This window comes from Clarias gariepinus, chromosome 1, assembly GCF_024256425.1.
Source record: "Clarias gariepinus isolate MV-2021 ecotype Netherlands chromosome 1, CGAR_prim_01v2, whole genome shotgun sequence".
NCBI lineage: Eukaryota > Metazoa > Chordata > Actinopteri > Siluriformes > Clariidae > Clarias > Clarias gariepinus.
The window spans coordinates 20375942-20391535 of record NC_071100.1 but is presented as its reverse complement, the minus strand read 5'-3'; the positions used below and the strand labels follow the sequence as shown (position 1 = coordinate 20391535).

Genomic DNA, 15594 nt, shown 5'->3' with positions numbered 1-15594 from the left:
TGCTAGCAAAACCACATGACTACAACCGAGGGCGTGATACAGTGTTCTCCATCCTGCGTCTGGAAGCTTCTTACACATCAGAAGCTTTACATTACAGATGTTTTAGCATCCACATCAGGGCTTATAAGACATTTATAGACTTTTTAATACATTCCATATAAATGGAAGGAAAAGAAACATGTTTTTTTTGTGAACCTTGACTGTATTGGTAAGAGTAGTCCACTCAAAGATGAGTCATTGGTGTTGTTTCATGCACATATATGAACTTTTTTTTTTATATATTCTTTGTTTTGTCAGTTGGTTAGCAAGCTAAATAGAAGGTTAGGCTGTTTATACTTATCTTCTGATTGGTTGCAAAAACTCAGTATTGTCTATGATTGGTTAAGCTCTTCACTAGGTCTGAAGCGCGAGCCAATCCTACAGCATGAAGGCGGGACAAATTTATAGTGGTTCATAAGTGCAGTTTAGCCCCCAGCATGCAACGAGGTGTGATCTTTTATGCTGTTGTGAGTGCGACATGCCAACAGGCTTAATAACCTGCTCAGGAAAGCATGCTTGGTCATAGGGGTCAGACTGGACTCACTAGAGACGGTCAAACAAAGGACACTTAATAAAATACAGAGCATATTGAACAATGACTCTCACACACGCTGTTTCCCTAACAAAACAAAAATGCACATTGAATAACAGACTAAGACAGGTTCACTGCTCTAAGGAGCGTTATGGAAGGTCGTCTATACCTGCAGAAATTAGACTCTTTAATGAGTCCCTGCAGGGCTGGGGTATTGTCAACCTCCTTGTTGCTGATGAGGAGTGAATCACCACTGGATTCATGTTTATGCTCACAGCAGTTGGACAATCTTATACACAGTGCAATGTGTTCTCTGCCTCCCTGTACAAGTGGGTATATACATACATACATACATATATTATAGAGTATTTTTGTGAACTTGGATTATTTCATTTTATTGCATCCATTTTGTTACTTATCATTTAGGCTGTGTTTTAACATGTGATTATGGAGGGCTGCAATTTCCCTCTAGATTAATAAAGACTTATATCTAATTCATCACTTTTCAATCTCAATCAGTCTCAAACACAGTTAAATACTGAACTATTTTTTTAATAAAATAGTTTCATTATGAAGATTATTTTGCTACGCATTGCACACCTTCAGGAGACTTAAACTGCATTGTAACACTGCTCCAAACTTATGTTCATTCACAAACCTATGAATTAAAGAATCTTCTCTCTGAAATCTTGATGTAGAAACAGTCCATGAATGACAAATACGACAGTATGGATTTTTATTTTATTTACAAAAGACAGTGAAACATGTGAAAACTGCTTCTCTTCGACGTACACGTTTCTACAGAGCTGACTCTAAAAAGAAAAAACAAAACAGACAGTGTAATTATCTGCGGTCTCACGCTCGTCTCCTCTTTAAAACTTGAACTCTTTGTATTTCTTGGCTCCGGCGCGAGTGTCCTGGGGTTGGCCTTTCCTTTTCTTTTGCTGCCGGAGAAAAAGAAGGAAGAAGTGAGTATAATTTATAACTCTACTGCACTATATACAAGTCAGAGGGACACATTATGTTCCATCAGGAAAAACCAGTACAGCTTTAAGCCTCTCACTCTGGTGAATTTGTAAGCTCTGCACTTCAGTTACTTTAAAATATCAGGTTTATATTTATATTAATGAAATAAAAATCTGATTTTAAATGAGTAACTCATTTTTAATGTGTTGCTCTGATTACAAATAAATAGGTGTCTCAGTACCTTAATAACAAACTGATTAGGGACAAATTCACACTTAATCTTGGAAGTTGCCATGGAAACAGATCTGCATAACCTTCATGCTAAACCACTAATGCAGCTAATATTTTTGTTTAAAGCTTGTTAATGTTAAAATTAATTTAATAAATCATGATGCAAACAGATTTTGAGGCGAAGTGTAAGGCTTGAAAATCACATTTATATAAATCACAGCATTTGCTGACAAATAAATCTGATGGCAAATCCATAATTCATCGCCTTCATTCCTTGGTTAAAACCAAGGTGTGTGTGGAAGTGTATGAAGAGATAAAGCAGCGGCGGTACCTTCTGTTTGGCGGCGTGCTCGGCCACCATGTCGCTGAAGTCCTCCTTCTCCACCTGAGCCTGCTGCTCGCGCACGTGCTCCTCGTACTTCTGCGTCATAGCCATCGGATCGAGCTCCAGCTCCTCGGGAGCCAGAGCCACCTCCACACCCTGGGAGTCTCCTCCCAACCCGGTTACTGCAGCCACCTTGCGCGCAGCTCCCGCCTAAAGAGAGAGAGAGAGATTAGTGAGCCTGGATGGAAAAAGTGGTTAAAAATAGGTTTATTATTTCACTGACACTGTGCTGCACTCATTAATCGCCCCCGTGGTTTACAGTGTAAACAAGGCCGATCTGGAAGACCGAAGTCTGATTTCTATTTAATGAAGCTCTGGGCTCACAGATGAGCAGGAGGCGAGATTACAGCGTGGCACAACCGAGCGAGAATTACTGCTCCCTCCTGAGGACTAAAGCCTGGACTCGGTGGAGCCTGCGCAATTCAGACAGACGATCAAACGGGGCAAATCAACGCTCGCTTACGGCCTCAGACACTTTTATAAATCACAGCCTGCTATGTTCTGGTTTAAAGAAACAGCTAATGAGGTGTTAATGGGAACAACAAATATTCTTTTAATGGGACTTCAGAAACAGTTTCCTTATTGGGTAAAAACATTCCTAACATCGGAAAGATGGTAAGCGTAATGATCTCTGCGCTCTGAGTCTTTTAGTCTCACACAGACACAGTCAGACACACTCACCGCAGACATTTCGTAGATGTGTGTGGACGCCATCATGGCCGATCCCACAGGGCCAGTTCGTCTCTCTGGCAGCACCGTAAACAACTGAGGAGTTTCGTTTCTATTCACACACATAAATAAAGTTAATTACACACACTACAATATACCATTTAGAAAATGTACTACTCAAACAAACAAAAAAACCCTCAACCCCGGTTTTACTCGAATGTCTGTCATATACACAAAAGGCGTAAAGTCAAACTGAGACTCCCTTAAATTGTTTAATCAGTCTGGTCCTTTATTAAATTTGGATTGCATAACCTAAATTTGCTGAATTTAACAATGAACCGACTGTTTTGAGTATTTTCATTTTCTAATAAGAAGTCTTAACCAACAGACTCGAGGCACAAAAACAACATGTTAAGAACTTTAGGCTCACTTCACCACACCATATGCACCCCCCTTTAATTTGACTCTCTCTATCTCACACATACACACACTCACCCATCCATCGCCTCTTCAATCTTTTTCTTCCTGAGCTCAATCAGCTCTGGAGTCTCCATGCCAGCAGGAACGGAGGAGAAGCCACCTGGAGTGATTAAACCGCTAAAGACAAAGACAGAGCGAGGTCAGATTAGTCTTCACGTCTCTGAAATTTAGACATCTTCAATACAACATGATTACAAACTCGGTGGTGTAAATCAGCCTTACCTGTCGGCCGGTGTGAAGAAACCGGACTCGTCGGGTTTGTCCTCGTCACTCTCTTCTTCTTCCTCCTCTTCTGAAGACTCTTCGTCTGACGGTTCGAGTTCACCCCACGGGGTTCGGTCTACTTCCTCCTCCTCTGCTTTGGCCTGTTTAGGGAGTTTTGTTTAAAATTATCAGCTTTTGTATTTTTAGAATACAGACACAAATAAACGTGAATGTCACAATAGATATTTACTGAATGACAATTTATAAACAGCCTTTGAGTCGACTGATACATGGGCTTAATGGCATACAACAGTTTTTTATATACTGGTTTTAATAACATGTTAAAATATGATGTAGAAAAATAACAATTTGGAACAATGCTTTAGGGTCTATTTCATAAACAGTATGTGATTTTATATCACTGTTTATACACTCTTATGTACAGAGCAAAGAAAAAATGCAAAGAATCTAAAACGGTGCTGAATTCAAACAAAACATTGGTATTAAAACAAATCAAACATTAAAAGCATTCTATTTGCTTATGAATGTCAATAAAATAAATCACCTTTAGTGGTTTATACAATATGATGAATCCACCATGCATAATTAACACTACTGCTAATGTAGACTGTCTGCAATTTAATTACAAGTAAATTAATATTTAAATGCAATCAAAAGTTTTTATGCAGTTATAATGGAGGTGCTGATGAACATCAGTGTGTGTGTGCGCGTGTGTGTGTGTGTGTTAATGCGTTATTGCACGCTTCTTTACCTGGAAGTCAATAGCGTTGGTACCAAACACGTCTCCGTAAAGAGGTTTTCCAGTCTCGTCTACGGGAGGTTTACCCCATCCTCCAGCGTGATAACCAAACGAGCAGTTCTGTGAGAGGTAACTCCGGGTTAAAATTTAAATTATGTACTCCAATAGCCAAGACTATCAGTGTAACAACACCTCATAAAAGCATTTCCTTGTTTAACAACATCTCTGAATATTTTTCTCCAAACTTCTACAAGTACTCGATAAATTATTTACACAATCTTAAACTACATGGTCCACAGCACAGGTTTCTCGGTCCTGGAGTACCCAATATCCTTAATATATATTTTTTAACTAATTGACGTAAGTGTAGGCAGGTTTTCCAAAACCAGGAATCTATAGTCTACAACTACCTAGAACAGTTTTGTTTCATAAACCTGGTGGTGTTTGGGTGCAGTTGCCGTAGACTAACCTCAGGAATGGGGGCGTTGAGGCCAGGGATCTTGAGATTAGGGTAGGAAGGCGGAGGACCGTATCTCTGCATGGCAATAAGCCACGGAGGAGGAACCTTATGGGAGTTCTACAGAGGAAGAAAATAAAAAAAAATTGTTAGTTCATAACAGTGTAGCTGTGCCCAAAATACAGCTCATCAGAGGAAAAGAATTAAGACAGACACAAAAACACTACCATGAGCATACATGTGGGGGGAGAAAAAAAGCCCCTGCATAAAACAGTGTAAAGAACAACTTAACTTCTTGGCATGTTTTTAAAATACACCTGAGAGTAGATCCTTAATATAAATGTTCTGCATAAATAGTCTAGAGAAAAATGTTCCTAAAATATTAGGGAAGGTGTTTGTGACTATAAGTGAGTTATCAGTCATAAAGCAGGTTCATACATGCTCTCTATAAGATTAAGCTGCCAGAGCTACACCATAAGAGATGATGGCTCTGATTCGACCTGAGCTGGCCTCAAGTTGAGTAACTAAGACACATTGTACAAAGGACTAGAGTTCTGCTCTGCTACAATAATCCATACATTTACCAGAGATTTCTTTTTGACTATTTTTGCTTGACCCATTATTTCCTTTCGGTGCTACTCCAGTAAGGCAGTCTTTTCTTATCAGCCATACCAGAAAATACCATTACCCAGTGCATTTAGTGACCCAGTCAGTGCAATGCAGGCAAGTTTCCTGGAAAAGGATTCACCAACTATGTTTAGACAAGGAAGTTGTAACAATGGTTTTCATTGGCTGTTATTATCTGCTTTAATTGAATAAATAGCTCAGGGATAACCATCTTCCCTAGTCAAAGAAAATGCTTAAGATTGTTTATGCATGCTTAGTTTAGGATTTTTTTTTAATAGAATAACTGAAGTGTTTTGCAGACTGGCTGAAGGGCTCTAAACCAGCAGACATCACTACTCCACATCTGCAGCACCACCTACTGGATAAAATACACTATATGTCTTTAAAGGGTGGGTTTGATGGAAAAGGATGCCAATCGTTTTTCTTCCCCAAGCAAATCCAAAATCAGTGTTGAGTCAATGGCTACAAATAACATCACACTAGCATTTACATTAAAATATTAAAAGTTATATAATAATCTGGAAAAGCATTAATGCACAAAACCCTACAAAACTGTTGTACTATATTTCCCGAAACTTTCACTTTTTTTAATATGTATTATCACCTCTATATTTTAATTTTACTATATATTTCTTTAACCAAGAGAGGGTGATGAACTCACAGGGCCTGTGGGCATGCCCAGAGCGATTCTCAGCTCATCAGACAGATCTCCTGGCTTCTTCTCCTTCAGTCGTGTCTCAAACTCTTTACCCTGAGAGAGAGAGAGAGAGAGAGAGAGAGAGAGAGAGAGAGACAGTGATGAGAGGCAGAACCATGAGTCACATAAAAGAACAAAGAATTAAAAGTGATTCTATACATTTCCTCTGAAAGCACTTCGAATAGTTAAGACACGAGACATTACCTCATAGTAAAGGTCTCCGTGGATGGTGAGTTTCGGTTTGATTTGCCACTTGAAGAAGGCGTCGTGGAGCTTCTGGTAGTCGATGTCGATCTTACCCATCTTCGGACGGACTTTCTCTCGCATTTTGGTCTTCATAGTTTTAGCATCCTCCTGTTGGAGAAAGAAAACATTAAATTAACTTTGAATCTTCAGAAAGGTCTTGTTTTCGGACAGGTCTTCTAAAAGTTTGGCACAAAGCGACATTACTAAAATTAAAACCTGTTACAGCAAATCAATGCTTCAAAAAACAAAGCATCATTTTACTGCCAGCTAAAACAAATTAAAATGAACTTTGTTCGTGCAACAGCTCAAGGCTTTAAACAAATCAATCAAGCACTAAATAAATACCTAAAGCAATAAAAACACACACCTACACGTTCTGCACCGTGTGGATAATAATCATTATCCACAACACTGCCTTTATATACCGTGCATAATTTGAATAGATGGATAAAACGTCTCTCTAAGCTGCTCATTACTGGCGTTAGTCATGCTTTAATAGTGTGCCACAACACCTACATCGGATGATGTAATAGTTCAGGTGTCAAACTAATGGAAGTGTGAGTGGGCTGGTGGGAATAACATAATACATACATTTAGATCTAAACATCTGCACTCGCATAAACAGGATCAAAATAAACATTCTAATAATGATTAAAACACACATCGCTTTCAGTATGATTAAGTCCCAGTGAAAATATGCCCCCAAAAGACTTTAGTTTCACACTCAGTATAATACATTACCCTTAAAAAAAAAAAAAAAAAACAGAATGTAAAGGTAAACCCGTATATTGTACAGTACTGTACTGCTCTGTCTTCCGCAGTGCTAGAATGTAAGATACAGAAGTGACTCCTATATGTACTGTTCTTCATGCAAGTGCATTTTCTTTGGTATCAGTACTGTAGGATTAATATGGTAATAATTCATCACCACAAGCTGCATTTTCCAGTTGCTTTATGTTCTCTCTACACTACAAAAAAATGTATACAATATATTTTATATGGAAATTTGCGTTAACATTTATGTTACAAAATTAGTAAATGATATTGTTCTTAATAGTTCAGCATGAAAAGTTATATATTGCCACGAACAAAGCCTTAAAAAAAACTGCAGGGGATATTAATTAGTTAAGTTCTAAGGAAAAATCCATGAACCGAAAATGGGGTTCACTACCACATAGCACACATTACTACATAGTAAACGTGCTTCACCTTCTCCTGCAGCGCCTCCCTCATTTCCTGGATGCCGGTGCGTTTGATGAACTCAGGCAGCTCGAAGGGTGGTTTCTCGATACCCCTTTTACCCTGTAGGTACTTCCTCTTGAAGCACCAGTGGCGTGGGACGGGTACGGTGTTCCTCGTGGCCTTCAGGTGCACCAGCAGCTTGGGCTCCTGCGCCGTCACGTCATGCATCTCTACCACGTCCGGACGAGCCACCAGCTACGGCGAGAGGAACCGGTGATAAAAGATTACACGTTGCAGATTCAGATAACACATTCCACTACAGAGGACAGGACAGATTGTTATGAATTATTTGTCCAGTTTGTGTGTGTAAACCTGTTTGAGCTCAGCTACAGTCAGCCTGTTCATCCTTCTTAGCTTCTTCTTGGAGAGTTTTGGCACATCTGGTTTGGCTTCCTGTAGCAACACGAAGAGTTGGGAATATATTTAATAAATATTTTAAAAAATATTATAATAAAAAAATACACCAGAACTGACTCTAGGTACACAGTCACCTCATCGCTGTCGTCGCTGTCCTTCTTCTCCTCTAAAAATTTCTTCTTATACGATGTGATCTCCAGCTTCTCAGCCTTCTCCGGCTCCTTCTCTTTCTCCTTCTTCACCTCATCTGTCAGCTATGAGACACATCAGAAAGACGTAAGAACCAAACAAGAACATGTCTTAGCAATCACGAGAGCTTCTCCTACATTTCAGCACAACATACCAATCTGGGTTTACACAGAATTAAGATTTCTACATCATAAGGACATGCTCAACTGACTCACTTTAAACGCTTCGAAGATCCTCTTGAAGAAAATAAAGTTGGGGTCGTAGATCTCCGGCTCCTCTGTGACGTACTCGATCTCCACCTCAGGCTCCTTCTCTTTGTCCTTCTCAGCGTCGTTCTTTCTCGTCTCCGCTTGCTCATTCTTCTCCTGATTCTTCTTCTTCTTCTTTTTCCGGTTTCTGCGTCTGCGGCTTTTCTGGAGGTCACATTGAAATATTTTTAAAAAAGTCACCTCTTTATAAAAAGTCTGCTATTGTATGATTTAAAGTCAGCTCCACGTTAACCCATCAGAAACCTGTTATGAACAAATTAACACGAGATTAATAGGTCTGATCTGTCATATTAGGCTTCTTTATTAATCTTGTTAATATAATACTGTCCAATTTGATTTGCTAGAAGGAGCTGGATAATTGTTTGACAACCCTCTGACTATCTTTCATTTTTTTCAGCAGAATTAAAGTTATTAATTGAACTACCTCGCCTTTTTTTCCCCCAATTAAGCAAATTCTTAATAACTCGATCCACAATTTAACAAGCGTAGTACTAAAGAGCAAATTTTATTTTATCAAACTCACATCCTTTTTAGAAAGGGTGCCTTCATCTTCATCGTCTGAATATGGACGAGAGCTGTTCATGTCCATGTCGGCCGTGTCCTCATCATCATCTTCTGAAGACACAGATTCACACACAGAGTGTTAACCTTCTTAATTTTCTGCAGCATAATGTGTGAAGCTTGTGCCCAGAGTGTTTAGTGCATTCTGACCTGTAGGGGCAGCAGTGAGCTGCTCCTGTCTGATCTCCTTCAGCTGCAGGATCTTCTCCAGAGCCTGAGGGATCTTCGGCCCGATTCCCACATCGTCGCTCTGCCACATCTGATCACACAAAACATGACAATATATATATATATTTTTTTGCATCTGCTTCAGAAAAATACTTTCTCTAATCGTTTCCAAAAAAATGCAGAGCAATGCTGATCGGTACCTCTCTGGCGTCCTCTCCAGGCGGAGGTGGTACTCTCTGCTTCTGATTGCTCTGTGATATCATGGAAACGCCTGGAGGTGGTGGGGCACTGGTTGTCAAGACTATAAGAGATAGTAAAGGGTGAATAATTAAGCAATAAAAAAAAAAAAGGATGACAATTCATGAAACTGATTTTGATCTAGTGGTCCACAAAGTGGCTAGAACAATTCATAAGAAAAGAGGCGGTCAGTTACCTCTGAGAGGAGGAATAGGGGGCAGCAGGTTGGGTCCAGGTCCTGGAACCCGGGTGCCTGGTGGTCCTGTCTGCTGCAGCTTGACAAGCTCCTGCTGTCTCTCATGCTCCAGCAACTGTGCAGCCTGGAGACAAACAAAATGTGGTGAAAATGAAAGAAAATCTGAATAAAACTTGCTGGACTCAATATCATTTAAAAACTGTTTAGTACAGTGATTTGAGTGATCATGCTGTGACTTAGGCTCGGAACTCTTACTCTCTTCTGTTGCTCGAGAAGCTCCTGCTCCTTTAGCTGCTCATCCATCACTCTGGAATCTCCCTGAAACACAACACAGACATTAATCTATTGCTTAATCATCAGCAAAATGCAAATAACATGGAACATGAGAAGAAAATGTCTTAATTAGGTAATATCATAATAAGCCAAACAGATATTTTGTACTCAGAGTAAGCAGGATGGAAACCAACAGGTTCGAGCAAATACAATATCACAATACCTAGATGTCGACTTGTGCTACGATTCTGAATCACAATGTTATAAATACCCCAATGCAATATTTTTTTCTCCACCAGATTTTATTATAATTCTAAACTAAGGAGCAAATTATTTGCTAAATGACACCAAGAATACTGGCCTGCCTGTAAATCAGTGATGTGAACTTAAGATGCGCTTTAAACTATAAAGGGATTGTGATAAATAACCAAATTGGTGTTTTCTCCCATCTTTAGACCCTATGATTTTATCCATTCCTGTTCACGGTCTACCAGACCTCACACTCATACCTGACCAGCTCTCTGGACCATCTTCTGCGGATCGTCCTGCGCCATTCCAGAGGAGACACCCGGCGGCTCCATGCTCATGCGTATACCAGGTGGTGGAGGTCCTCCCATCATGCCCATGGCCTGCAGGACACCCATGCCTGGAGGCAGAGGCATGGAAGGCATCGGGGGCATGGGGGGCAAACCTGGGATCTGACACAGTGAGAGAAATTGCATGATGAACTGCTGCTTGGATGTCAATCAAAAAACTAACGTTGCACTACTTTCCCATCACGCTAAGCAAACGGTCATTCGGATAGCTGCTTTAGGATGATTTGAACCAGATAAAGGCTGTAGAGATTTCTTACCGTGGGCATGGTCTTGTCATCTCCACCCACTAAGCTGGGTTTAGTCAACATTGCACCCGTCTGAGGAAACAAACCAGTGTGATCTTAAACACAGTAAGAAAGAGTATACTCTAGTGGCCCATCCTAGTATATTAAAGGGACAATGCAGTAGGACGGTTTTGGGAAAAAAATTATAGAGGCCAGATTAAGATGGTTTGAACATTTGCAGAGGGGCGATGAGGGGTTATCGAGAGGAAAGTGCTTAAAATAGAGCTGCCAGGCAGGATGAGAAGACAAAGGCCCAAGAGGAAGATTTCTAAATGTGGTGAAGGAGGACATGCAGGAGGCCTGCAGTGGCAAACCCTAACAGGAGCAAGGATGATCAAATAAACCAGGATGATCAAATAAATCTAAATGTTGTGTTAAAGGTCGAATGTATTTGTTATTTACTGCATGCACTTTTGTGCTGGCGGGTAATGCTGGCCTGTTCCACCGGCTACCACTGCAAGTATATTACACACGCCTGTGGGGAAACACTGGGCTTTGGGCTTAAAGACTCCGACAATACACAGGTTGTCCAAAACAAATACAATATCAACTACAATTATGCAACTTTATACACGTTTGTTTATTTTCACTTTCACACCAGTGAAAAGCAGCATTAACACTGAGTGAAATAGTAGACTACGGATGTTGGGCATTTTCTCTGCTTGATCAACTTTCCAACAATAAATAGATGTTTATTTTTTCCCAAAGATGTTTATTGTTCCGTATGTTTATAAAGAGAGTGTCTCAATGTGACACAATGACCTGAAATACATTCATGATAACCAAAAACTACGAAGAAGTTACATACAGACTAGAGTTCTCTAATCACATTTATAGACACTTCCTTACATGTAAGACTTAAACAGATTTTAAGTATTTTTAATTTTTATGAAACTGAAACGTATATGTAAAAAAACAATAATAATAATAAAGTGTAAGTTAAGTGATGTGATGTTACCTGCATGGTGTAAGACTTCAGTCTGTCTATTAACTCTTCTCTCGGACCTGAAGACACACAACACAGCGGAATTAAAGCATTTATAGTTTAAAACTAAACACAGTCAGTGGAAATCAATCTAAACTCATCTAAACTCAGTATTAATCACATGACTGAGGGTCTGAGTTCTCCTCGGTGTTCCCTCTCACTAAACACAACACAAACATGGCGGACAGAGTCATTCATTATCCCTCAGAGAGCGTTATTAATAAACAAACGCGTTAAACCTGAAGAGGAAATAAAATAAAGATGCTGCATTATTATTTTCTAACAGACCCCAAGCTGTAAATTATCACTAAACTGCAGCCGGTTTTGTTACTAACAGTCAGTGCTAATGTTAATGCTAACGCTAATGCTAAGCTGTGTGGTGCTGCCTGGGGTTAGCCGAGGTGGCTAATGCTACGCTAACTCCCGAGTTCACAGGGACTACCGGCGGTTTCTCTCACCCAGTACCGGAGCTCCGATCTCCGCCAGCTTGGCCTGTAACTCAGGGACACTCCATGAGCTCAGCTCCAGGTTAGACTCTGCGACTCCGTCGGCCGCCATTTTTATTCTTTTCCACTCTCACTCACACACACACCGCTCTGCACACACAAATCAGGCGCAGAGGATCATGGGAACTTCCGCAACCAACGTGGGCAAAACGCACGGACGTTAAAGGGGACGCGTTCCGCAAAAAGATGTGAGATTTAGATCAGTCTCCAGTGTGTGTTCACAAGGGAAACAAACATTCCTTGTTTTTGTCCTTTTTTTCATTGAAATATACATTAAATTACTATAATTATACTTGCTTTAAGCTACACACGTGCCTTTAAGACGTGTGGTGGGGTTGTGGCCGCCTCGCACCACTAGGGTCTGTGTTTAATTCCCAACTCGGGGTTTGCATGTTTTTGCAGGTTTCCCCCACAGTCCAAAGACATGCATATTAGGCTAACTGGTGTTTTGTCCATAATGTGTGAATGAGTGTGTGCCCTGCGGTGGATTGGCACCCATCCCAGTGTGGGCCCCACCTCATGCCCTAAGTCTCTGCGACCACCTTTCAGGTTTAAGCGGTATAGGCGATGAGTGAGTGAGTACTCACAGGTATGATGGATTATTTGGTGCTATTCTTTAAGAATTATGAATATGTGACATGCCTGCAATCTGCAGGTAAAAGATAGGGGGCAGTGTATTCAGCAGAACTTTACCCTGTTCCAGAATGATTGGTGTATCAGGGTATAAAGAGAAGCAGATGAAGAGACGTATCATGCCTAGTGCCAAGCTTGTGGTGGTAGTGTTATCATCTGGGGTTGCTCCTATGATTAGGTCTAGATACAGAAACGTTATGTGTCTAAAAAATGAGGTCAGTTGACTACATATACTGAATTACCAGGACGTGCATACCCTCACTCTTTTCTTCCCTTTCTTTTCATCCTCCCTCCTTAAACCCTTTCCTTCCCTTTTTATTCTAAATAAACGACCCTTTTCCCCATAAGACCTCGCCTCTTGTCCGTGCTTTATGGTGCCGCCTATGCAAAAAAGGTTGAACCTGTCACAATGGCAATAAAAATAAATACCAATTAAAAGATATGAATAATAAAAACATTAAATGTGTTTAGGGAGATTGGACTGGCTAAAGAGTAATGTTGGTAATTTATAATTATATAAAGAAAAGATTGGAGATTGCTGCCATATCCTCCTCAGAAGTTTAGTGGTGGGAAATATGATGTGGTGTGTGCTGAGGAGATTTAAATGAAAGAACAGCATTAAACAAATTTTATTTTTTATTTAAATAAATAATAGCATTTATTACCTGAACAGTTAATACTTTAATCTTACCATATTCTGTAAATGTCTAATTCAAATTAAAGGAAAGTCCAGAAATCCCCAACTAAACACATTTGATTAGAAGAAAAAAATACTGAATTTACTGAATTTTCTTAGTGGTGTAAGATGACCGCCTAAAACTTGTGTGTGTGCCTAAAGTATTGTGGTGTTAATCTTGAACCTTGGTTCCAATAGAAGGTTGCAGTTTTGCTCCTGGTATTAAATATTTTTTTTAAATATAAATGACTAACTTGGAATGAGAAAGTGAGCAGGGGGTGGTAGTGGGGCCAGGGGTAGCTCAGTGGTTAAGGCATTGGACTACAATTCGGAAGATCCCAGGTTTAAACCACCAAGTTGCCACTGTTGGGCCCTTGAGCAAGGCCCTTAACCCTCAACTGCTCAGATGTGTAATGAGATAAAAATGTAAGTCGCTCTGGATAAGAGCGTCTGCCAAATGCCTAAATGTAATGTAGTGATGGTGTATGGATGATTCTTGGACTGGTCTTGTGTATGCTTTTAGCAGTTGTGGTTAGTCTATGTTTTTTTTTTTCCTGGAAACAAAAAGGTCTTAAATTAAACTATCATTACATCAGACTCACTGAGGTCAAAGCCAAGATGCTATTTTTGTGACTATTGTGGTCTGATGAATCTGATTAACAAACATGCAGCTGCACCTTCACCTACTACGCACACCTAGGGGAAATTTAGTTTAGCTGGTTAGTTTATCTGCCTGACTGCATGTTTTTGAAAAGTGGGAGAAAACAAAGGCAGAGCAGAGGACAAAGTAGTGGAAATTAAAAAAGTGAGATTTTTTGTAGTTTTCAGGGTGGAGTTGCTCTGATCAGGAAGACAGGTAGGAGGGGAACTTGGTGCATCATCTGAAAAGTGGAAAGTGGACAAGGAGACTTGGTGGTGAAACGAGGAAGTACAGGAGTGTATACAGAGTAAGAGGTTAGCTAAGTAGAAGTGGGACACTGAGGTAACTGAAGAGAGTAGACAGGAGTACAGGGAGATGCAGTGTAAGGTGAAGGTAGAGGTGTCAAAGGCCAAACTAAGAGCATATGAGGACTTGTATGCTGGGCTGGACAGTAAGGAAAAGAGTGCATAGAAAGAGTACAATGAGTACAACAGATGCAGTATTTGCTTGCTGTAGAAATACAGAGAATGTAATAAGTAGTTGCATTGTGTCTTTGTAGATTTAGAGAAGGCGTATGACAGGGTGCTGAGAGCTCTCAGTGAAAAGTGTCAGGTGTGTTATGTGATAAAAGAGTATCAACAAGACTGAAAGGAAGGGAGTACAAGACAGTAGTGTGACCAGTGATGCTCTATGGCTTAGAGACAGAGCACCGAAGAAAAGAGTTTGAGATAGCAGAGCTGGAGATGTTGAGGTTATCTTTGGGGGTGACAAGGATAAATAGAATCAGAAATGAGTTCATCAGAGGTACAACCAGTGTAGTTGTTTTGGAGATAAAGTCAGAGAGGCCAGATTGAGGTGGTTTGGACATGTTCAGAGGAGAGATTGTGAATATATCGGTAGAAGGATGCTGAGGTTGAAACTGCCAGGCAGGAGGTCTAGTGGAAGACCAAAGAGGAGATTTATTATTGTAGTTAGACAGGACATGAAGTTAGTTTGTGTAAGAAAAGAGTATGCAGAGGATAGGGTTAGATGGAGGCAGATTATTCGCAGTGGCGACGGGAAACAGCTAAAGGACAAAAAGAAGAAGTAGAAGAAAAATTTTATGCCTAAAATTTTAAATCAAACCTAAATCTAACCCTAATCTTTACCCTAACATTGTACAATATTTACTTTAGAACATTTTGGGTGAAATGATGACAATGAAAATGAAAGGTTATACGCTTAAATTTATCAGTAAACATCCAAATCCTGGACTTTCTTTCACTAACAGCATCTAGTTTGTACATGTTGCACAAGATTACTTATACATAATACCCAGTATATTACAATGTGCAGATGAGCTTTTAGCAGTTGCGGTTAGTCTCTGTTGTTTTTTTTCCAGAAACAAGAATGCCTTAAATTAAACTGTCTAGGCATTGCATCAGACTCACTAATGCTACTGACTCATACCCAAAGTGCTATTTTTGTGACTATGTTGGGCTGAGCAGCA

General features: G+C 40.0%; 1 protein-coding gene across 1 annotated transcript; it reads right to left on the bottom strand.

The window, feature by feature from the left end:
• Window positions 1–1290: 1290 nt before the first annotated feature.
• On the bottom strand, window positions 1291–12265 carry sf3b2 (splicing factor 3b, subunit 2). Its single transcript, XM_053505549.1, has 22 exons — window positions 12109–12265; window positions 11624–11670; window positions 10639–10698; window positions 10295–10483; window positions 9768–9830; window positions 9513–9636; window positions 9280–9380; window positions 9062–9170; window positions 8874–8965; window positions 8297–8494; window positions 8027–8146; window positions 7848–7928; window positions 7503–7730; window positions 6252–6401; window positions 6012–6101; window positions 4736–4843; window positions 4279–4386; window positions 3525–3667; window positions 3318–3419; window positions 2835–2934; window positions 2100–2303; window positions 1291–1515 (listed from the first exon to the last, which is right to left on the bottom strand). The coding sequence occupies exons 1-22, from the start codon at window positions 12206–12208 to the stop codon at window positions 1444–1446; spliced, it is 2589 nt and encodes an 862-aa protein (XP_053361524.1). The 5' UTR covers window positions 12209–12265; the 3' UTR covers window positions 1291–1443.
• Window positions 12266–15594: the final 3329 nt, after the last annotated feature.

Excerpts from the sequence above, each read along its gene's own strand:
- sf3b2 (XM_053505549.1), bottom strand. The coding sequence starts at position 12,208 with ATGGCGGCCGACGGAGTCGCAGAGTCTAACCTGGAGCTGAGCTCATGG. Across the intron at positions 8,147-8,296 it reads GGATCTTCGAAGCGTTTAAA|CTGACAGATGAGGTGAAGAA; the intron begins GTGAGTCAGTTG and ends TGTGTCTCATAG. Across the intron at positions 4,844-6,011 it reads TGGGCATGCCCACAGGCCCT|AACTCCCATAAGGTTCCTCC; the intron begins GTGAGTTCATCA and ends CTTCCTCTGTAG.